At 35.8% G+C, this 23,331-nt stretch overlaps 2 protein-coding genes and 1 long non-coding RNA gene across 6 annotated transcripts in view; 2 read left to right on the top strand and 1 right to left on the bottom strand.

Annotated features, from left to right (window-relative positions):
• LOC106094471 (serine-rich adhesin for platelets) overlaps positions 1-9,061 on the bottom strand; it is a 51,979-nt gene extending 42,918 nt beyond the window's left edge. The window contains exons 1-2 of one of the 3 annotated variants that reach the window (XM_059360925.1): positions 8,893-9,061; positions 7,330-7,625 (exon numbers count right to left, since the gene is read on the bottom strand). The gene's annotated coding sequence lies outside the window, so the exon portion shown is untranslated. Of the gene's footprint in view, positions 1-7,329; positions 8,130-8,892 lie in introns of those variants that run through there. The other 2 variants (XM_059360924.1, XM_059360926.1) reach the window with 2 other exon arrangements.
• LOC131994262 (uncharacterized) lies at positions 2,195-3,987 on the top strand. Its single transcript, XR_009396580.1, has 4 exons — positions 2,195-2,275; positions 2,346-2,362; positions 2,435-2,872; positions 3,007-3,987. It is a non-coding gene; the product is annotated as an uncharacterized LOC131994262 (long non-coding RNA).
• Positions 9,062-13,340: 4,279 nt separating the features above from the next.
• On the top strand, positions 13,341-16,356 carry LOC106094431 (GATOR complex protein NPRL3). Of its 2 annotated transcripts, XM_013261649.2 has the most exons (4): positions 13,341-15,247; positions 15,313-15,468; positions 15,546-15,915; positions 15,992-16,356. In XM_013261649.2, exons 1-3 carry the CDS (start codon positions 13,779-13,781, stop codon positions 15,889-15,891), a joined length of 1,971 nt encoding a protein of 656 aa, XP_013117103.1. In that variant the 5' UTR covers positions 13,341-13,778; the 3' UTR covers positions 15,892-15,915; positions 15,992-16,356. The 2 variants fall into 2 exon arrangements, with proteins under 2 accessions (XP_013117103.1, XP_013117102.1); XM_013261648.2 differs by having other exon boundaries at positions 13,343-15,247; positions 15,546-16,356.
• The last annotated feature ends 6,975 nt before the right edge of the window (positions 16,357-23,331 follow it).

Below are 23,331 nucleotides of genomic sequence, written 5' to 3' on the forward strand. Positions count from 1 at the left end.
AGTCCTTCATCGGCAAGGGCTGCCGCCTCAGTGTACAACACACTGCCACAAACAGCAACAACCTAAATAAAAAAATTCCGCAAAACATGTAAAAAAACTATGAAAAAATACATTAGTGGTTGGATATTGATTTGTTTTAACATTGAATTAGTTGCCGTATTATAATTCTTATCTGAACAAACCATACTATTTTAAATAAGAGCTGCCGAGAGACTTTGCATTTCAGATTTATCTTGTCCACGTTTTTAAAACAAACGACATTGGATATTTCGAAACAATGCAATATAAAACCAAAAAAAGAGGTTACCCGACCACTGCAGTGTGTATCAAGCAGAGATCCTTGCAATTAAGGAAGTGGTGGAATGGCTAAGATATAATGTCATTACGGCGACTGGTAAGTTATGTGGTAAGTTATGCAGCGCCAGTGTGGTCTCGTCAACTTTGTGACACGCAGTGGAGGTATTCAGATCTGTCAGAATGCCGCCCTCCGAAATGCGACGGGCTGTCTCCTCAGTTCTCATGTGGACCACCTCCATCAGGAGACAAAGATCCCACCAGTGCGAAGACATAACTACATGCTGTCCAAGCAATACCTTTTGGGCTGTTATCGCAGAAACCATCCAAATCATCATCTTGCGGATAGATATCCACCGCCCAGAAGCCTTAAGGTAGATCTACATGATCTAGAGCGTGAGGTTCTGCGCTACAAGAGAGAACCTCTTGATCAAGCGGCATATCAAGCGGGTCTAAACAACATTCATGCAGACACAGTAGCAGATGCGGTAATTGGCTACCGGGTGAATGTAGTCCTTGGAGAGCGACCGCCACCCATTGCACCCGAAGAAATCGACCTCCCCCGGCAAACCAGAGTAGTTCTGGCTCAATTACGTTCCGGCAGATGCAGCCGCCTCAATTCCCACAGAGCTAGGATTGATGCGGACGTGCAAGATGTATGTCCCGATTGTAACCAGGGACCGCACAATACACGTCACCTGTTTAACTGCCCGGCCAGACCCACTCGACTCAGACCCAGATCCCTGTGGACGGAACCCATCTTGGTCGCAGAGTTCCTGTGTCTTGACACTCAACAGAATCAAGCAGACGAAAGATAGAACACAATAAACTGCTACAACAACAACAACTAGAAGGCATCTTCCTTCTTCTGTTCCTGTGGTATCACAATGGACGAAAACGTCTAAGTGAGTCTGATGGCAGACTGTCACTTAAACCTTACCTAACCTTCATACACAATTAGTATCTCAGAAAGAGATTTAATAATTTGAATTCAACCTTTTTGTATAAAAAAAATAATTCGAAACAAAATTTGTGCAAACTAATTATACCATATACGTAAAAAAGCTACCAACAACAAACAATAGCATTATAAGGAGGGGCGTGATGAAATTGCAATTGGCAATTCTAACAAATTAAGAATCTGCCTCATAGTAGACACAAATCCAATTGAAACCAAACAAATGTATATTGCGCCCCCGCCATTTTACGTGCATCTCATCGACAATACCTATGTTTATAAATACATACATTTTTATAAACACATCTAACATCGATTAGATGTGAGTGAGTGATCTGATGTACAGGCTCAAGCCGACCGATCAGTTGTTTATTTCTCTTTATATTATTGCGCCATAATCGTTCTGTGTTTATTTTTATGTATGTATGTATGTATGTGTTCGTTGCCATTAAATCAAATAGCTCACAACATTTGTTTTTTTTTTCATCTCATTTTATTAGTGGGGTAGGGTAGTGCGTATGTAAAACTGGGAGCATTTATTGTTTTCTACAGTAATACAAACGAGTGTACCGTTTGAATTTAGATTAACCAAACAATATCGCCGCGTCGTCCAGTTAACCGATCTCATGCGATCGACCATACATCAAATGATTATCGTCCATTTTCCTTTGGCGATGATAGTTGGGTGTTTACAACACCACAACCGCATTGCCGCTCCACCATCCATCCGTTCAATCATTCATGCATGACAATAGCGAACACTGCTTTCCTAGCTTTATAATACATACCTACATAATGTTCTCTATAATTTGCTATGGCATTTTGTACTGTATTGTGCATGTTCTGTTAGTTTTGGGACTTGTTTACTTTGTGTAGTTTTTATCAATATTTGCTTTTCCAAACATGACTCCCTTTCATTTCATTTATTAACCAAATATGTAATATAAAGCCAATAAGGCTTCGCTTGCTGATTATTATGAAAATAAAAAATTACTTAAATAAAATTTGTTCTATACGAAATAAGTTCTGTCTTAAATTTTTGTGCACTTAACGAAACGACATCTACTAATACTCGATTTTTTTTCTTTTGCAGATAAATGGCGTCCATAGGTAAATATCAACATTTACAGACTTTATTCATGTCCATTATAAAATCAGCCAGAACATGTTTGAAACTTTCAGTGGAGCATACATGTTTTTATTTCGCTCCGCCACCTCGTAATAGATACTTATTTATAAGTAAATTTTACCGCCACTCAGGACCAATGGCCAACCAGTTCCCGCGACGATCGGTTCTTTGCACCGGAACGAGCTTGCTCACTTACAGGAGCTTGACGAGGATCGCCATCTCCCCATAAACAACTAGACTACCTGCTTCGGTGTCATCCTCTCTTGTTTTGTTATTGTATGATGGCCCCCCTAGCAGTAGAGTTTTGCACGAATTATTAGAGCTTTTTGTATCATCGATAACATTCCCGATGTGTCGAAAATTCAGTACCAGGTCTTGCAGAATACGAAAATATATTCGAAATTCGGTCGACAGAATAGTATACGGTAAGGCCATAATGCAATGGTGTGAACATGTGTAAATGCTCAAGCCTTTGCTATTGCCTACTAAAGGTAAATGTGCTACTTTTTAAATGAGAAGTTAGACCGCTGTTCCTTAATGGGATATTCGTAGGCGTAATTTTAATAACTGGCCAAATCTTTCTTGACCCTATAATTTTGTATTTGTAGCGTTTTTTATTTCTCAGTTATTTGTTTGGGCGAAGGATTTTAAGTTGGATTGGACAATCGGCAAGGTTATCTGATGACTGTAGTGCAGATCAAGGGAAGGTATTGCAAATCGAAAACGTATTGGAGTGTATAAATAATTTTTCAAAATGGATACCGATGATCGCCAATGAGATGGTTGAACCGTTTGACTTGTACTGGCTACAAATAAATTGTGAAGCAGCGAGCTTGCCTCTAGAGAAAAGTTGTCACAGTTTATCGTGTGTTTCATCCTTAATTTGCTTACTGGGTACTGCATAATATTTTAATATTGGAATTCTGCAACTTGGATGGTATGCGACCAGAGCGATTTAATAGATGAGTAAGATTGGCAGGGAAGATGAACACATATATAGCCATTGGCAGCAATCATAGCCCAGAAAGAATTGCCGAAGTAGGTTATTTCTTTCAGGTGTTTAGTCGACGGATTGTCTTCATGAAAGGCATTCGCTTATAATTTGTGCACTCCTTCCTCCTCGAGCATGCTATTTACAACAATCTGATTTCCTGCTTGGCCTAGATGCTTCTTTTTGTAGCCTTGAAACCGTCGGTCCAGCTCAGGAAGATTCAAAATTAGTTATCCGAGAAGTGGTTGTTTGGTTAATCCTCAAGGTGGCGAATTGGATGGCTGCTGCGATATCTGATCAGTAGATACTACTTACACAACCTATAATTGTGCTTTCGCACATCAAGGATCTATGTATGCTAATGGATATGGACCCTAAAGACCCTAAGACTTTAAAATATTATAATAATTTTGTTCTTAAGTATAAATATATAATATTAAATGAATGACTATTCAGTTGAGACAATTTCAATGAAAAATATATAATAATTTTAATAATAAATTACATGGAACAAGATATGAATTAACACAAAACAATGGTTGCCTACTCTTATAACTTCAGAAACATAAAGTAGCTGAGCACAGTAATTAAAATTCTGAAATTTGATATCAATAAATATACAAGTTATGGCTTTATGTTTTTTTTTAAGCAACCCTGAAAACAAAATGAACTAATCTACATTAAGTTCAGCATTTTATAAAATATTTCTATAAGTATAAATATTTAATAATGGATGAAAGACTTCTCAGTTGAGACAGCTTAAATGAAAAATCAATAATAAATTACATAAAAAACAAAACAATAAATCACTTGATGAATGATAACTGAAGGGACAGCCCGTCGCCATTTTGTAGAGAAGCTTTCTGACAGGTCTGGATCTTATTGCAAAGAGTAACACTTAGCCGACAAAGTCTTTGTCAGCTGCCGGAAAGTTAATTCAGGACCTTGTTTCTACTCTGACTTTGTCACAAATTGCAGTAGCCTGATCGCAGAGACCTGTGAAGGCTGTCAAATGTAACACCAAATATTTTGGGATAGTTGGTTGTCAAAATCGTTACAACCTCGACTAAGTCGACATTGAACGCATCGCAGACTTCATTAAAATAAAATGATGCCGTCTGTATGGTGGGGAAAAGAGGATATGTGGAGGGTAAAATGAGCCAGAGAAGGTGAATGGATTTTCGCTATGATGTTGTGGATTAAAACAGGTCGTGTTCATTTGTGTGCATAATGACAGTTTACTAGCTGCGTGGAAAACATGCCGCGAGACTAAAGGTTAGAAATTAAGATTTCTGTAGAAACTGAAGAGGAAAATATAAAACATATTATGATTAGTTGTTGCTTTCGTTACTCATTTATTAGTCAAGTTGTTAGACCATATATGATTAAAACACTACAAAATTAACAATTCAAAAAATTTCTGTTAAAAATAAATCAGGAATTAAATACTACTTAATCTCATAAATTTAACTAATATTACCAATAATAACTTATAGTACATATAATAAAAGTTAACATTAACATTTTTTATAAAAAATAAATTAGTAACGAAATATGAAATCCCTGCAAACCTTTTCTATCCTGCGAGTCACTAAATCTGCACTCAAGGAAGTTTAAAACAATCTCAGGCGATATCATTTTTTACTCTAATTAGAGTCTAAACCCATGAGTGACTACAACAACAAAAAATCAATTTTTAAATTTGTAACAATAACAATTGATTATGAGAAACTAATTAGCAAAACATGAATGATAGAATTCCGATAATAATGTATTTTGTCATACTTAAGGATCTTAAAAGTGCCAATTCTGGGAGGGAGTGAGAAAGTCACTTACAAATGTTTGGAGGGATAACTTTCAAGCAGCATCTCCATTAATATTTGTTTTGTTATTGTTCCCAGTAATTTAAGTTACGTAATCATAATTAACGATTAGATTGTCGTTACATACGATCAATAAGGAAGCCCGTTTTACATTTTGTTTTGTTTTTTGGAGCTGACTTAGACAAAATTTAAAAAATCACAATTGTTTCAACTTAAATATTTTAAAAATCTGTCTAAAACGAAAAATGTAAATGCAATTAGAAGAAATCAGAACGCATACTTGAAAATCATATATCTGTATGACTTAATCTAGTTCCAAAAACGGAAATTTCCTTTGGTTTTGGTTCTTGAAAGCTACATCACCACCTTTTCTATGACTTGATTTCCAATCTGCGAAAACTTGGCAACTCAAATCATAGAATAAAGAAGAACAAAAATAGTCAAAAAGGCCAAAGTAACCAGTCTTCAACTTTTGCTTTCAGTGAAAAAGAAAAACGCACACAGAAGTAGCCAGACACAAGATTGGCGGCATGCTGCCAGATTATTTGACGTGTTTTCTACTACTTTCGTCTCTTTTTCACTTTAGTGGTGTAAGCTTTTGCTAAATAAACGCGACAAACTCTGGGTGAAATACACATCATATAAAGGAAAACAAAGGAACTCTCAACGCATTACAATGATTATTGATGGTTGAGGCAATAGTGTGTGCGCGACTAATGTGTGCTGTTAATGATAATCTAATTCACAAATTGAAAAAAAATGAGGTTAATCCACAATAATCAGGAAAGCTTTGGCTTGTATGGATTTCGTCTAATACATATGTACATATACAATGCTATTAAATTGTCTGGATGTTTAATTTTATATATGAGGTCTTTCAAATCTATAAGTATTTTAACCAAATGTCTGTCTATTCTACATGTCTAGCAACGAAGAATAATATTTTCGTATTTCTACATTATTCTATATGGAATATGGGCAAGAACCGAGATGCAACACTGCGCATGTCACGAAAACTGTAAACATTTGCATGTATGCGTATATGAGGCAGTGAATGGATAGGTTACCAAAAAAATATCGGTAATTGCATGAATGAATTGAAATTACACGTTTACTGCAATAATTATTTAATAACACTTTACCAGGCAAGAAAAAAAGCATTCATATTTTTTAAATAATGACACAAACTATTTCTTCAAAATATAGAAGACGCCATCTTTACGAATAGGGCGCAAAACAACTTCACGCAAATAATGTTAAACAGAGACAACTATAGACTCTGATGTCATTATTATCATAGAGGGAATGAGAAGAAATATTTTATAAAGTGGTAAATTAAAACGCAAAAGAAAAATAGAAAAAATATTTGCTATGTTCATATAGGTCTGACAAAATTAATAATATTAATTGGGAAAACATTTATACCATTATATAGCATAACCAAAAAAGCGCAGCGAACAACAAGTTATGTTTACAAGCCGTGGAACTAATAATTTAAAGTTGAGCATTTCTCATTTTTATGCTAATGTCTGTGTGTACGGGTGTTCATTCAACACCTTGTCTCACACATTTGCACAACGTTTCACATGAAGAAGAAGCATCACGAAGACATTCGGAAAGACCATTTGGATAACGAATAGTATTTGGTATCGAGCATTATACGTTGCTCTTCCTGGATTGCTTTTACATTTTTTCTAGTATATCAAATATAAGTGAAAATCATAAATGTTTACTAAATTATAAAATTCGTTAGTGATTTTGCTTGTTAATATGATGTGATGTCGGTATACATATTATCAGCAAATTTCTATATTTGCACCATTCTGTTTCCCGATTTTAGTCCAAAGTAAGAAGAAGCATATATAATTCCAATATGGCGGCCTGAACTTTGACAAGTCAAATTGGGAAAAAAAAGTGTATCAAAAAAAATACATATAGAACTAGAGAAAATACCAAGAAAAATTAAGGCCATCAAAAGAATCCTTTTTGCAATCACTAATCACTACACCGGCACAAAATTCTCATTTTGAAAGAAAATTTTTAGACCTAACCTCTTTGAAATCTTGCGAAATTATCCGAGATAGAACAAACACACATTGAGAATTCAAGAGAATTGGTCGAAAAAATAACTTACCATTTTCGGTTTGTTTTGGTAAATGGTGGTAATTCAAGCCATTTGTTTGAATTTCATTTAGCAAATGGCCTTTGCTAACGTGTTGTTTAAAGTAATTTTACACACAATTTAATTTGTACAACTTAAGGCGTAATTTCAATCACTTGGCTATATTTTGATTTCTTCTCTCTCTATTTCACTTGTCACTTAAATTTAGTTTTTCAATTTAAATTCCTTGAAAACTATATTTCACAAAAATTCATTCACTTTTTATCAATACCCTCTGTGGATTGTAATCCATTCCATTAAATTATTCACTGTAATTAATTTATTTTATATATTAAATTGTATTTAATGAGGAGAAATAGTTGGCGCGACAAAAGGTACGATAGAAAGATCCCATTTGGTTTAGTAGTCGTAGTGGGTAATGTATTTGTTTCCTTTTCTTTCATCCATCGCATACACACATCACTCTAGCATCCAGAGTTGTAATTTAACCTAACTTTTTCTTGATTCCTTTTTTGCCTATGGTGCACAGGTGTTGCCATATTTGAAAAATTTTGACAAAAAGAAGAAGAGACACACAGAAGAATGGGTTGACACAAAAGAAAACAAAAAACAATACGAATACGCTGAGATTTTTGCTTTGCTTTCCAAATTCGTATTTATTGCAGCTACCTTTAATTTGGTTTCAATAAAATCACACAGTGCCAGAAAGAGAGAGAGAGAGAGAGCACAGCTATCAAAGCAACTAACGTTACCATACCATCTCTTTTGGTCTGCTTTTTCTATACTGCTGCTGTCTATCCTGACGTCCGTCCGTCCATACGTCTGTCTGCTTGCCTTTTTTTTTTACAAACCATCATCACCATCGCGCGAACGAACACAAATGTATTTAAATGTAAATACATATATCAATATATATCCGCAGCATGTATATACGTACGTTTATATGAATGTAATTGAGTATATACACAAATGAAATCAAAATCTTTCGTATAGAAATTTTAGGGCTTGTATTCGCAATTGTTCCTTATTACTACATCTACTAATTTCTATCAATAATGTATGCTAGGCACATTCAAGCATACTGATTGTGAAAACTTTCTAATATGCAGCTTCTATATATAGAGCCTATGACAAATTTAATAATGCACTTGTTTGCATAGAAAAAGACAGCAGCAGAAATATAAACCAACAAATTTATACATATATATCCAATAAATTTTATTGCCAGCGTATGAAAAAGCTAAATTAACAGACAAGTCGTCAATAATGAAGGTTCTATTATCTATTGCATGATTCTCTTTCCCCCCTCGTTTGGTATTACAACTGAGCCAGATTTTCCTGTCGTTTAATGTTGCTTAATTTACAACCTGCAATTATTTTATCTGAGTATGCGGATGTGTCCCATTTCTGTTTTTGATTCGCTCGTGAAAACACATCTCTTACAAATTTTTAGACTTGGCTACTTGGGCCCCCTTCATCACGTAGCCCTTTATTCATAAATGTTTCCTCTTCGTTCTCACAATACCTTAGCACTATTTTTTTATACACACGAGTCGCGGCCAATCCCGCACTTACGACATTTATATAGTTGCTCGAATTTCTTAATATTTACTTTAGGTTAAAGTTTGGAATCACGGTTTTTTGATTTAAATTCACTTTTTCCACTTTATGAGGTTCGACTAAAATGATTTAACGGGCGAGCTTGTGGGCCAGTCGTGGATAGTATACATTTGAACGCTCTCTCTCCATCCTTTTTTTAAAGAACATAAACCAAATACCACAGTCGGAAATACCAAATACCAACTGAATGTAAATATCAAATATCAACGTATGAATTCACATCATTTTGTTATGGCTGGTACTATGTTCTTTTTTCACCGTTGAAAACCCATTTTTTCGCGATTACTTTTTTCAACCACTGCACAAATAACAATGACAAAATAACAGTTTTATTAAAATTTTATAATAAATAACGAGGGAATGCCCTACTGAATGAATTCAGCAAGTAATTTTGCTTTAAATCAACCATCTAAAAAAAAGTAATCAGCGAAAAATAGCGCGATATGCGAATATAGTACCAGCGTTTATTTGGAATTTTTGTTTTTCCAAAAAGACCGATATATAGCGGTATCTGTCGTTCTGCAACATGTCGAACCTATTACTAAACTTTAGTTAAAAACAATACAGCACTGTCGTTTTCCTAAAACCTAGTACTAATAGGCTTCAAATTATTGCTTGCCCTAAAGGCAGGTATTGTATTCGCTTTTCGCTTTATTTTTCGCCGTTTACTTTTCTTAGATAATAGATTTTAAATAAAAAAAAAATGCTGATTTCATTCAGTAGGACACTACCTCATTACTTAAGGTTGGTACTATATTCCGTTTTCGCGGTGGAACTCCATAAGAAAAAATATTGATGAAAAGTGTTTGTTTCGCTATAACTTATTTTTTCATCTAGGCGAAATTTACATTTCACGACTCCCATAAAGAGCACAACCACTGTGGCTGCGCAACAAGTCGTTTTCTTACGTAAAATAAACGCGATCGCCAAACTTCTAATTGTAACTGAGTTTTGCTAGAGTTAGTGATGTTACTCACATGTATTTACTTGGGTGGAAAAAAATAAAGTGTGAGAAAGTATTTTTAAATATAAATAAATATACTCGAAAGAAAAATAAATATTTCTTTCACAAGTTACTCAATCAATCTGTACGAAATAATAAGGTTTGTGAAAGAATGTGTTGTGCTTTTGGTATTGCAATTACAACAACCATATTTGGACAAAAGTGGAAGATGCTGACAAAGGCTTTCGGAAAGATGCGCTTATTTAACTTATAACAGTGAAAATACTAAAAAATCTAATTAATTTTACAAATAAATGCTGTTTTTTTCTCTTTTTCAATTGTTTTGTGTTTCATTATTTATTTATTACCAAGGGGTGGGTTTTGGTTGAAATTATAAAGGCATACATGAATTTCAGTATGACTCAAACACTCACATTTGTGTGTACACAAGCAGCTGATAAATTGTTTGATGCCATATTAATTTTCATGGCAACATTTTGGCCAAAGAAACCCAAACAAATCACATGTGGTAGTTTTGTCAAACCTCCGAATGAACGATTTTCGGAATTTTTTCCCCAAAAAAAAGAACGTAGCAGCCTTAAGGCCGGTAAAAAAAAAACAAACGGAAAATTTTGCCAAAATGTGTTCGTTTCGTCATAACTTGCTTTTTCATGAATTTTAGTACGACCCACACACTCACATTTGTGTGTACACATGCTTGTAAGCAGCTGATAAATTTTTTGATAATTCTGGCCAAAGAGACCTAAAAAATCAAATCTGGTAACCTTGTCAAACCACCGAAAAAACGATTTTTGGAAATTTTTCCGTAAAAAAGAACGTAGTACCAGCTTTTAAGGGAAAAAATTGAACCAAAAAACAAAATTTATCACATTTGACTAATCCATTAGCGCCGAATGGGTAAAAAAATATCCAAGAATAGAGCATAGAAAAATTCTAGCTCGAGTTAGGAAAGAGGTATTCTAATGTAACTTGAATTGGGGTAAAGTGAATGAATTAAACTAGTTAAACATTTTTTTCCTTAACTAAGGTCATATTTTGTGGAAAATTGGCTTGTCGAAATTCAGCCATTCTCAAAAATTTTAGAAGTGAGATTTCTGGTAATTTTTTTAGTGTCTTGCTGCATTTGATGGTTCCTATATCAAAACAAGAAATTTGTGGCGGTAAGTAAAAATGCATCACCCTGATTTAGGAAAAGTTACCATCAACGGCATTTGTCCTGACCTTCAGTTCTGAACCAACAAGAGATGCACACGAAATTAAAGGTAATTACCACATCTTTGATGTGGCATTTGTTCTTTTTTATCAGCTGCTTACGAGCATGTATGTTTTTGTAATTTAAACCGAAACCCACCCTCTCGTAAATAATATATAATGAAACACAAAATAATTTAAAAAGAGATAAATGCAGAATTTATTTGTAAAAATAATTAGATTTTGCAGTATTTTTACTGTTATAAGTTTAAAGGCCTCTGGGGACGATCAACTAATTTCATCAACGCTTTGATTGTGTGCGTTCAATCGGCTTTTGTCGGCTACACATACGGTTTTTAGTTTATCGTTTAGTTGACGGTTTTTAGTTTATCGTCCCCGCAATGTTTGTCAACGTTAAAGCGATTTGCGTTGTGAATTCAAAGAGAAAGGATGGAAAAGTCTGCGGATGAGCAAAAACTTTTATTACGCTTCATTGAAACGTATGAGTAAGATTTTCATGAGTAAAAGTTTTTCTTTGTCTGTACCAGTTTTGCATCCACAATTTCTTGTTCTTTGCTTTCTTCTTTGTAGCACAATTGCTGCTAACAAAAGTAAATCATCTTCCGACGACGACATAGTGTAACCGAACTTGACAAAAGCAAAACACAAATGAGGGTTGACGTTTTTCAGTTTTAAGTTTGCGGACAAGACACGAAAACAACGCACTCACACAATCAAAGCGTTGATAAAATTAGTTGATCGTCCCCAGAGGCCTTAATAAGCACAACTTTCCAAAAGCCTTTGTCAGCATTTTCCACTTTTATCCAAATATTGTTGTTGTAATTGCAGACCAAAAGTGCAACACATTCTTTCACAAACCTTATTATTTCGTACAGATTGATTGAGTTGCATGTTGTGAAAGAAATATTTATTTTCTTTCGAGTATATTTACTTATATTAAAAAAATACTTTCTTATTTATGCATCCACAAACACTTTATTTCTTTCCACCCAAGTAAATGCATGTGAGCAACATCACTAATACTAACAGACACTCAGTTACAATAAGAAGTTTGACGATCGCGTTTATTTTGCGTAAGAAAATGACTTGTCGCACGGCGACTGTGGTTGTGCTCTCAATGGGCGTCCCGAAATGTAAATTTTCCCTAGATGAAAAAACAAGTTATGACGAAACGAACACATTTCGCAAATTTTTCCGTTTGTTTTTTTATATGTTTCAACGCGAAAACCGAATATAGTACCGGCATTAAGTAATGAGGGGATGTCCTACTGAACGAAATCAGCTTTTTGTTTTTTTGCTTTAAAATCTATTATCTCAAAAAAGTAATTGGTGAAAAATATCGCGAAAAACGAATATATTACCAAACAAGGTATATTCATTTACAGGTAGTGGCTGCCGCCCAACAACAAAATATTGGGGGCACTATGTGTCAAAATCAGTGATTAGTGCAACTCTGATTTTGTGTATGTTACTAGTTCGCGCCATTTTTAGTTGCTTGTGTGTGTGGTATGGTTCTTAACTATAATACACATACACAACCAAATCTCGTTGACAGATAGTGCGCTTCGCGAGAAAAAATTGTACTCAGCTGTTTACGGTACATTACCTGGTAATTATGTCATGGTACCAACGTTGCAAGACATCCAAACGTTGGTAACTATATGTCAAAATCAGTGACTAGTGCAACTCTGATTTTATGTACGTTACTAGTTCGCGCCATTTTTCGTTGTTTGTGTGTCTTATGGTTCTTAACTATAATACACACAAACAACCAAAACACGTTGACAGATAGTGCACTTTGCGAGAAAAAAATTGTACTCAGATGTTTACAGCACGCTACCTGGTAATTATGTCATGGTTGGTACTATCTATAACTATCTGTCGAAATCAGTGATTGGTGCAACTCTGATTTTGGGTATGTAACTAGTTCGCGCCATTTTTCTTTTTTGTGTGTACTATGATTCTTAACTGCAAAGCACACACACAACCGAACGATATGAAGTCTCGTTGACAGAAAGTGTACTCCGCGAGAAAAATTGTACTCGGCTGTTTGCTGTACACTACCTGGGTAAATTTGTCTTGGGTGGTATCATTTGTACAACAACCACAAACCATATGGTGTAATCCGCCCTCTTTACATACGTTTTGCCAACACACACAAAGAAATTAGTGTGCGTGTGTGTATACGTGTGCGTAAATAAGCAGAGAATATGCGAGAAAGTAGATAACAACAAACAGAATGCTAACAAAAATCTGACATCTTAATACCGTCAAACATGGCCGCTGTTCACGGTTAACAGCCGGCCAGGTTATTTAATCCGCTTTGTTCACGCAGGTTAATTATAATAAGTTGATTTTTTGACATTTGTTTTCAAAGTTGCATTTTCAACGTTACGCTCCTCAACGCCTTCATTCAGTTTAGGCACAGCCAACGAGAGTTGCCCACGAAAGCCTCTGCTTCATTCACTGTGTCTGCCATATGACTTTTATTCTGCTGTACAAATGAGACAACAATCCGTCCCTCAAATATATCCTAATTTGTGTGCGCCCCACAACAAATTCTTCAATACCAGATGTTCATATTTGTTTTTATTTTGCAATTGGGATTGTAAAACGCAAAAACCAACAAAATATTTTAGCAAATATTCTTTGCAGCTATTAAATAATGGACCCCATTGCTGTTATTTTGGTATATTTGGATAGTAAAGGTGATCGTCTACTATATCGTTATCCATATTTGCCGCCAGAAAAATTGTCAAACTGTGGCATTCAACATGTGGGCAGTAGTGGCAGTTTGAATGTGGCTCAAAAAAAGGGAAAGCATCGCTTTGCTATAAAAAATTATTGCTCCTCCGATGACTTGTTGCAGAACCAAACTGCAAGCAGTACCAACAACATAGCCATAACTGTAACAAAGGGCGGACAATTGCAGGGATTTTCCGATGATGTCTTAGCACCCTTGTTTGCGGTAAAGCCTCAATTGTGTAATCAAAAATTCGAGCTCAAAGTTAACGATGTGCGGTTTGTAAGTCATCCTACATTGGTGCCTAGAAAGGAGCGACCTGCTTTTACCAATCAAATGACCACAATTGCCCCAACCACATGTCAGCAACCTCAACAGATCCTAGTGAATATTGTTTTCGCATTGCATGCACAAGCGAGCTACTCAATAGTAAAGTGTTACTATGATCTCAGTAAACGTTTAGGTTTAGCATTGAAAGTTGAGGAGCAGCGAATTGGATATTTGACGGACGAAACGATAGTAATGACGCGAACGCATGATGAAGTTTCATCGAAGAATTTACCCCTAGAAAGGGCTTTCGAAGTAATCTCAGACCGGTGTTCTTTGGCACAGGCATTAAAGTCTATTTACCATGATTTGTGCACTACAGGCCTGCTAAATGTTATCATTAACCAAAATCTTACACTGAGTTTCTGTTTACCTGCCAAAGCGCACCAACTCCATAAGAAAGGTAGCATGGTAGATCCCGAAACAATTGATAGTTGCTTAAGATGCCTTAAACCTTATCATGGCATGCTTTTATTGGTTGATTTTGCCGAACTTTTGGATTGTGTACCACCAGCAGGGGCTAGGATGCTTTTGCAATTAATTGAAGTTTATACGCCACTAATGAGTTTGCAAAGTATGGCTTCTGATGCAGATCTAAATATAGAATACGTTTATAAATTGGTGTCGCATCTCGTTTATTGGGCCAAAGCTACCATCATATACCCTTTGTGTGAGACAAATGTCTATGTTATAGCACCGGATGCACCGCTTCATACAAAGTCTCATTTGGTTGAAAAGTTTTCTGTACGATTTCCAGGAATGTCTTTGTTTGAGGTAATCTCTGATTTTTCTTTGCCCACCAGCATAGGGCACTTAACAACACCCCTACAGCAATCTTCGCGCCAAGGAATTCTGGCGCAAATGGTTCTTTGGATGTTGCAGCATCATCTGCTTATGCAACTACATACATATGTGCAATTTATGGCAAGCGACATGGATGACCTGGATAGTGACGATGGCGGTGGTGAACTGGAGTCGGCATCCCTAATGGATTTGGCAGGCTCTTTATTGGGTCAAGATGATATACTGATGCCGGGACGAAGTAGTAACAGCGATGAAGATCTGTTGGTTTAATAAAAACAATTAAATTTGAAAACCATTACGCATTCATTTTCTGTGTGTTTTACAGAGTTGCTGGTTCCTTACTGAGCATTTCAAGTCAACCTTTGCCAGTGCCACATACGAGTCGCCGCTCCTTAACCGAAGATCGTTTTTCTGTCGGCGGTTCAACCAATTCGGAAAACATTGTTGCTCAGCCATCTTCGAGTCATAAATCGAACTTTAGGTAAGAATAGGTGAAGCCTTATAAGACTTTTCTTATATATATGCATACATACTATACATTCGTTATCTGTTTTGCAGTATGACAGCATCATTGAGTACTGATAATTGTGATAGCATTGACTCCATCGAAGATGAAGAAAAGATCAAAGAGCTATTACAAGTTTTCGATGATTCCGACCGTCCGGCAATACGTCGCATACCAGCTTCTGCTAGCCTCGATGATTTATCGCTTATGGTTAAGCTTTATCAAGCAGGCTACTTCAGAAGCGAACATCATTTGGAAGAAATAATGTATTTTGAAAATTTAAGACGTTCACAACTGCTACAATTGCTGGATAAATTTCGTGCAGTTTTGATTATTTATGAAACAGAAGATCCTGCAATAGCATCAATGTACAATAACAAAATAGCAGGAGAGTGGTAAATCGGCCAATCCATAGAAAATACAGTAAGCATCAAAACAAAATGTACAAATACATTTGTTTTAAAAAATAATGTTCTTTCTCGAACAACGTTCCGTTTAGCGATGAAAGTAAGTTTGTGGTATGAGTCTAGGAAAAACCTGGCTTTTGTACTCTTTGTATTGGCGCTTAGTGCATATAAAACGAATAGGTTAAATGATAACTCAAGTTTCTACCGTTTCAATCAACATTCGGTTAGGTAGCATTTAAAATGTACTAAATATTTTTATATAATATATGGAAAAATTATAATTTTTCAGCTCTTTTTATGTATATAACAGCTTAAAGCCAAATTGTTACTTTTCTTTATTTCTAACAAAGATATGATACATATTGTTTTAGTGTAAGTATCTTTCGTCAAACGATGCATCACTTAGTACTACACAATATATGACTCGATTCACAAATGCATTGTTCTTAGTTGGAAAGTTTTGTTTTATTATTTATCCATGTTAAAGTCCAATGGCCACCTTGTTCCCGCAGCAATCGGTCTTTTGGACGGGAACGAGCTTGTGCGCCTACAGGAGCTTGAGGAGCAACGCCACCTCCATATGATAATGGGGCAACAACAGAGGTTAAGAGTGCTGTGCAGAGCTTTGTAGCGTTTAACAAACCAGGACCTGATGAATAATTTTCACCATTACTGTACAAAGATTAAAAATAGGTTCCAGTCTCGAAATTAATTGATCTAAATAATTTTTTAATTCAAACTGCCTCAGTCACAGATGCGATAATATCAATTCAATTAAAAAAATTGCTGAAATCGGTCCTATAAAGGAATTTGAATTGAATAACAATTTTGTAATTTGGATTCATTATAAGCACAACAAGTAAAAGTATGCTAAGATCGGCCGGGACGAATCTTGGATTTCGTTAAAAATTTATTTTTACTATGGATTGCAACCCAACTTCAGTTGAGTTGCCAACGGGCCAAATTATTATAGAAATGTCCATTTGTGCATTGAATTGTATGCTTTTTACAATTTACTTAGTAGCTGACCGTTCAAAACACTGATATCGAATAAAACTGACAATAATTTTCAACTTTATATCAATTTTTATTCTTCTCGAAACGCAACTATAGTTAATCCAGAACACCCCATGCAAAATTTCACCGAAATCGGACAAAAATTGCGGCTTGTAAGTTCTCAAGAAGACAAATCGGCAGATCGGTTTATATAGAAGGTATACCAGGTTACAGACCGATTTAAACTTTACTTCGTATAGTTATTGAATGTCGTAACAGAAAACTAAGTGCAAAATTTCAGCCAAATCGAATAAAAATTGCGTCTTGAAAGGCCTCAAGAAGTCAAATCGGGAGATCGGTTTATATGGGAGCTATATTGGATTATAGACCGAACTTAAGACAGTTGTTGGAAGTCATAACAGACAACTATGTGCAAAATGTTAGCCAATCGGACAAAAATTGGGGCTTCCAGGGGCTCAAGAAATCCAATCGGGAGACCGGTTTATAGTCATAAGAGATAAGGTTGAAAGTCATAAGAGATAAGGGATAAGGAAGTCATAAGAGATAAGGGATAAGGAAGTCATAAGAGATAAGGGATAAGGAAGTCATAAGAGATCTAATGATCCGGTTGTAAGTCCTGAGGATAGATATCATCCGACACTCAAATTACTTATACCCTATCCCACTCTTAAATTTAAAAGAGATGTAGCAATTGAAAAGTGTACTATTTTGCTAAAACTGACTACATCAAACTGAACTCACTACTCTCATCTGTTCATTGGAATGAAATTTTCAGATCTAAAGATATCAATGAAATTATTTCAACTTTTTATACTGTGCTACTTGACTTTATTTCTCAATCTGTACCTAAAACTGCTTTTTGCAACGCATCTGGTCCTCCGTGGAATACAACCAATCTTTCTAGGCTGAAGAACAAGAAGAATAAATTATATAAAAGGTTTAAACGCTCAGGGTTAACGTCTGACTTTTCGATGTATTCATTAACAAGATGCGAATATAATAAAGAAAACAAATTGGCGTATGGTAGTTATTTGAATAATAATTAGAAATCAATTGAAATCAAATCCTAAATCCTTCTACAAATTTGTGTATTCAAAGCGCCGTTGTAATAGTTTACCGAACTTTCTTAGATATAAAGCTAAAGTAGCTGATAACGATTCAGGCATTGCCGACATCTTTGCTGACTTTTTTAGCACTACCTACTCAGATAATCCATACACAATCAACAATTCAGCTTTTTAGACGTATCTGGGATTGGCGAAAACGTAGTACTTGAAAATTTAAGGTCACTGAAGATAACTTTTAATCCCGGTCCAGATGGAATTCCATCGAACATTTTAAAGCATTGCGCTCTCGAACTTTCGTATCCCCTTTGTACACTTTTCAACAGTTCAATAAAGCATGGATATCTGCCGGAATTGTGGAAGCAATTCCGGAAATCACCATGAGGTATCTAATTACAGGGGCATTTCAATTTTGAATGCTATTCCGAAGCTATTAGAGAAAATTTTGACTGATACTATTTCACATCAAGTCTCTTCTATATTGTCTCCCTACCAACATGGGTTCCGGAAATCGAAATCAACGATAACAAATATTTTAGAATTTACTTGTTTGGTCAACGATGGCTTTAGGGAACGCTACCAAACGGATACTATATATACCGATTTTAGTAAAGCATTTGATAAAGTCAACCAAAACTTTCTGTTAAGGAAAATAGATCTTATTGGTTTCAGTCCATCTTTACTAAAGTGGATCAGATCATATCTGACTGGACGTACTCAAAGACTTAAATTTGGTACTGCAGTTTCCAAATCAATTGTTGTCTCTTCAGGTGTTCCACAGGGTAGCCACCTTGGCCCTGTGCTGTTTTGTTTGTTCATAAACGATCTCCCTTTTACTTTGAAGCACTCGAATATTTTGATGTATGCAGATGATGTAAAGATCTTCAGATCAACGAGAGACTCTGATGAACAGTGTTATCTTCAGTATGACCTTGATACTCTTTACGAATGGTGCAACCAGAACTTAATGGAACTTAATATTTCCAAATGCAAACACATATCATTTTCAAGAATAACCTCTCTTAAAACTAGCTACTTTTTGGGTTCCAAGCAACTTGAAGTAGTCTATAGCTTTAAGGACCTTGGATTTCTTCCAGATCAACGCTTAAACTTCCGTCAACACATCTCAATGGTTGGAAAACGCTGGAGTAAAGAACTTAATGATTTCTCTGTGACGAAAAACTTATATACGTCGCTAGTTCGAAGTAATCTCTAGTACGGTTCAGTGGTATGGGATCCGTACTACAATATTCATTCTGATTTGTCTCCCTCAAAATGGGTGGGACATAAGTTCATTACCTTCGTATGAGTACCGATTAAATCTGATAAAGCTTAGTACATTAAAAAGTCGTAGAACCATGCTAAACATTACGTTTTTGACTAAATTAATTCATGGTCAAATAGATTCCTGCTTTCTTTTGAGTCGAATTTTCTTTAACGTTCCTATCAGGCCTACCAGATATTTTGAAAATTTTTTATTATATTTTTAGACCTACCAGATCTTTTGAAAATTTCTTATTATAAAACCAACTATGCCAATAACGATCCTTTTCGGCACCTATGTTATCAACTGATCAATCAACTGAAAGATATAATAGATCTATCTGAGAATCGAGAAATTTTAAAAAGGAAAATTATATTATTTTTAAATTCTTAGGTTAATTAATACATTTGTAAATATATTGTTATTAGTCTGTAAGGGTATTTATTATCAATAGACTTAATTAAAAAAATAAAGAACACTATGTGCAAAACTTAAACCAAATCGGACAAATGTTGTGTCTTCCAGGGACTCAAGAAGTCAAATCGGGAGATCGGTTTATATGGAGTCATATCAGATTATAGACCGATTTAAACCGTATTTGGCACAGTTGTTGGAAGCCATAACAGAATACCACGTGCTAAATTTTAGCCATATCAGACGAAAATCGTGGCTTCCAGGGGCTCAAGAAGTCAAATCGGGAGATCTGTTTATGTGGGAGCCATTTGAACCGTATTTGGCACAGTTGTTGGAAGTCATAACAGAATACCACATCCAAAATTTTGGCCAAATCAGACGAAAATTGCGGCTTCCAGGGGCTCAAGAAGTCAGCCCGGGCGACCTGTTTATATACGAGTTATATCGGTTATATACCGATTTGGATCGTATTTGGCGTAGTTGTTGGAAGTCATAAGACAACACTATGTGCAAAATTAAATCCAAATCGGAAAAAAATTATGGCTTCCAGGGACTCAAGAAGTAAAATCGGGAGATCGGTTTTTATGGGAGCTGTATCCAAATCTGAACCGATATGGCCCATTTGCAATCCCAAACGACATACATCAATAGTAAGTATCTGTTTAAAATTTTCCACAGGCGGACGGACATGGCTAGATCGACTCAGAATGTCGAGACGATTAAGAATATAAAAACTTTATGGGGTCGCAGATCAATATTTCGAGGTGTTACAATCGGAATAACTAGATTAGTATACCCCCATGCTTCACAGAAACAATATAGACCTAAAATTGACCGATTAAACAAGGTGTTAATTGCTTTAATAATTTTTGATAGAAATTCGATTTTCGATTGTTTGGCATACGTTGAACATATTTTTAATTGGACGAATTAAATTGTTATTTAATAATATGAAGTGTGCATTGATCAAGATTATATTATGAAAAACGTTACACTAAAATAGTCAAAGCGAAAAAATTAGGATGTGTACAAATAGAATGGACAAATTCCAAACGCAATAAATTGGAGAAATTTTAGTATACAAACGCTGTGTATATCTATATATGGGGTTGCCCAAAAAGTAATTGCGGATTTTTTAAAAGAAAGTAAATGCATTTTTAATAAAACTCAGAATGAACTTTAATCAAATATACTTTTTTTTACACTTTTTTTCTAAAGCAAGCTAAAAGTAGCAGCTGATAACTGACAGAAGAAAGAATGCAATTACAGAGTCACATGCTGTGAAAAAATTTGTCAACGCCGACTATATGAAAAATCCGCAATTACTTTTTGGGAAACCCAATACCCTTACCCCAAAAGTACCAGCCAAAAATAAAAGTGGTCCGATTGGGACTTAAATTAAAGGTATTATAGAGTAGAGTAAAAATTCCATATTAAAAATTGGGGGGCCGCCCCGACCCAAAAAACCCCCAAAATAGGTTTATTGGACGATAATGACAAAATGGGAATCGAATGAAAGATATTTGGGAGAAAATAAGAATATGGTCCGGAAGGAGCAATACGCCATATAAGTTTTTGATATCTCAAGGGGAGGCGGACCCTCATACTTACCCCAAAGGTACCACCCAAAACTAAAAGTGGACCGATTGGGACAATATGGGTCTTAAGTGAAAGGTAATCAAGAGTAGAGTACGATTTTCATATTTAAAATTGAGTCCAAGTAATTGGGGGGCCGTCCCGACCCCAAAACCCCCAAATTGGATTATTGGACGATAATGACAATATGGGGCTCGAATGAAAGGTATTCGCGACTAGATTACGAATATGGTCAGGAAGGAGGTATAGGCTATGTAATATGTTGATGTTGGAGGCCGGCAGACCCTCCCCCGTTACCCCAAAAAGCCACTCAAAATCAAAAGTTGACCGATAGGGACAATATGGGTATCAAATGAAAGATATTGGAGAGTAGAGTATAAAAACTTGGATTCAAGTATCCAAGGGGTAGCCCAAGCCCAAAAACTGCTTCAAATAGACATATTGGACGTATATATCAATATAGGACTTAAATGAAAGCTATTCGAATATGATAAGCTCCCCAAATGGGAATACTACTCAACCATAGCTTGATGAAACCCAAATGCTAGGCATTTGAGAGCTGATTACGAATATGACATTCAACTTTGTGTCCAAGAACCTAGGTGGTGTCTTACCTCCTAAAATCGCCTCCAATAAGTTATTTGACCTATTAAAACAATGGGGAATCAAGTGATTGATTTTTTTGAGTTGAGTGCGTCATTCAAATTTGTGCTCAAGTGGCAGTGTGGCGCACAACCCTCATATAGACGCCCTCCATCAAACGGCTGTATACACCAATCATGACAATATGAGTTTAAATTAAAGGTATAAGGTTGTGTACTGCGAATGTGATATCATTATTCTGTTCATATATCTAGCGGACCACCTCACCCCAAAAGGGTGATTAATTATACTGTGTGATTTAATTAATGTGAAGGCCGACATAGCCCCGAAATTATAACATCCAGCGTGAAAGCAGGAGTTGCAAACCTTAACGATAAGGTTGCAACCATTTTTAGCTCATCGATAGACGAGACCAAGCGACGTGTTGCTGGGTAACACTTTTTTGTTCAAGAGTTTTACATGGTTACAACTATCGCCACCGCTCCAAATATATAGACTGGCAAATTAGTTTTTTACCACAGAAAATCGTTTAATATGGAGGTTTAATATGATTTAAAAACATGTTAAAAGGCGTTAAGTTCGGCCGGGCAGAACTTTGGATACCCACCACCTCGGGTATCGGGTGGTTTACATATAACCACCTTTCATCAAAAGTCGGGGAAAATTTTATACCTTTTGTCCCATAACGGTTATATCGAAATATGTTCCGATTTGGACCAAATACTAAAATTACAAGTTATTGTCAATTGTGTATAACAAAATATTGGTCTTTTTAGAAGCTATATCTAAAAATAAACCGATCTGAATCATATACGACACGGATGTCGAAAAGCCGAACATAAGTCACTGTGTCAAATTTCAGTAAAATTGGATTATAAATGCGCCTTTTATGGGGCCAAGACTTTAAAACGAGATATCGGTCTACATGGCAGCTATATCCAAATTTGGACCAATTTGGGCCAAGTTGCAGAAAAATGACGAGCATACCACAAAGCACTGACCCAAATTTCGGCAAAATCGAACAATAAATGCGCCGCTTATGGGCCCAATCTATATGGCAGCTATATTCAAATCTGGACCGATCTGAGTCAAATTGAAGAAGGATGTCGAAGAGCCTAACTTAACTCACAGTCTCAAAATTCAGCGACATCGGACAATAAATGCGCCTTTTATGGACCCAAAACCTAAAACCGAGATATCGGTCTATATTGCAGCTTCCAAATCTGGACCGATCAGTGCGATATTGCAGAAGTATGTCAAGGGGCTTAACTTAACTCACTGTCCCAAATTTCGGCGACATTGGACAATAAATGCGCCTTTTATGGGCCCAAAACCTTAAATCAAAAAATCGGTCTATATGGCAGCTACATCCAAATCTGAACCCAACAGGGTCAAATTGAAAAAAGATATCCAAGGGCCGAAGGCAACTCACTGTCCCAAATTTCATCGAAATCGGGCCCTAATGTGGCTTTTA

Source organism: Stomoxys calcitrans, chromosome 1 (assembly GCF_963082655.1).
Source record: "Stomoxys calcitrans chromosome 1, idStoCalc2.1, whole genome shotgun sequence".
Classification (NCBI taxonomy): domain Eukaryota; kingdom Metazoa; phylum Arthropoda; class Insecta; order Diptera; family Muscidae; genus Stomoxys; species Stomoxys calcitrans.

Coding starts and splice junctions, on each gene's coding strand:
- LOC106094431 (XM_013261649.2), top strand. CDS start 13,779: ATGGACCCCATTGCTGTTATTTTGGTATATTTGGATAGTAAAGGTGAT. Junction 15,248..15,312: donor AGTAACAGCGATGAAGATCT/GTTGGTTTAATA, acceptor TGTGTTTTACAG/AGTTGCTGGTTCCTTACTGA. Junction 15,469..15,545: donor AGTCATAAATCGAACTTTAG/GTAAGAATAGGT, acceptor TCTGTTTTGCAG/TATGACAGCATCATTGAGTA.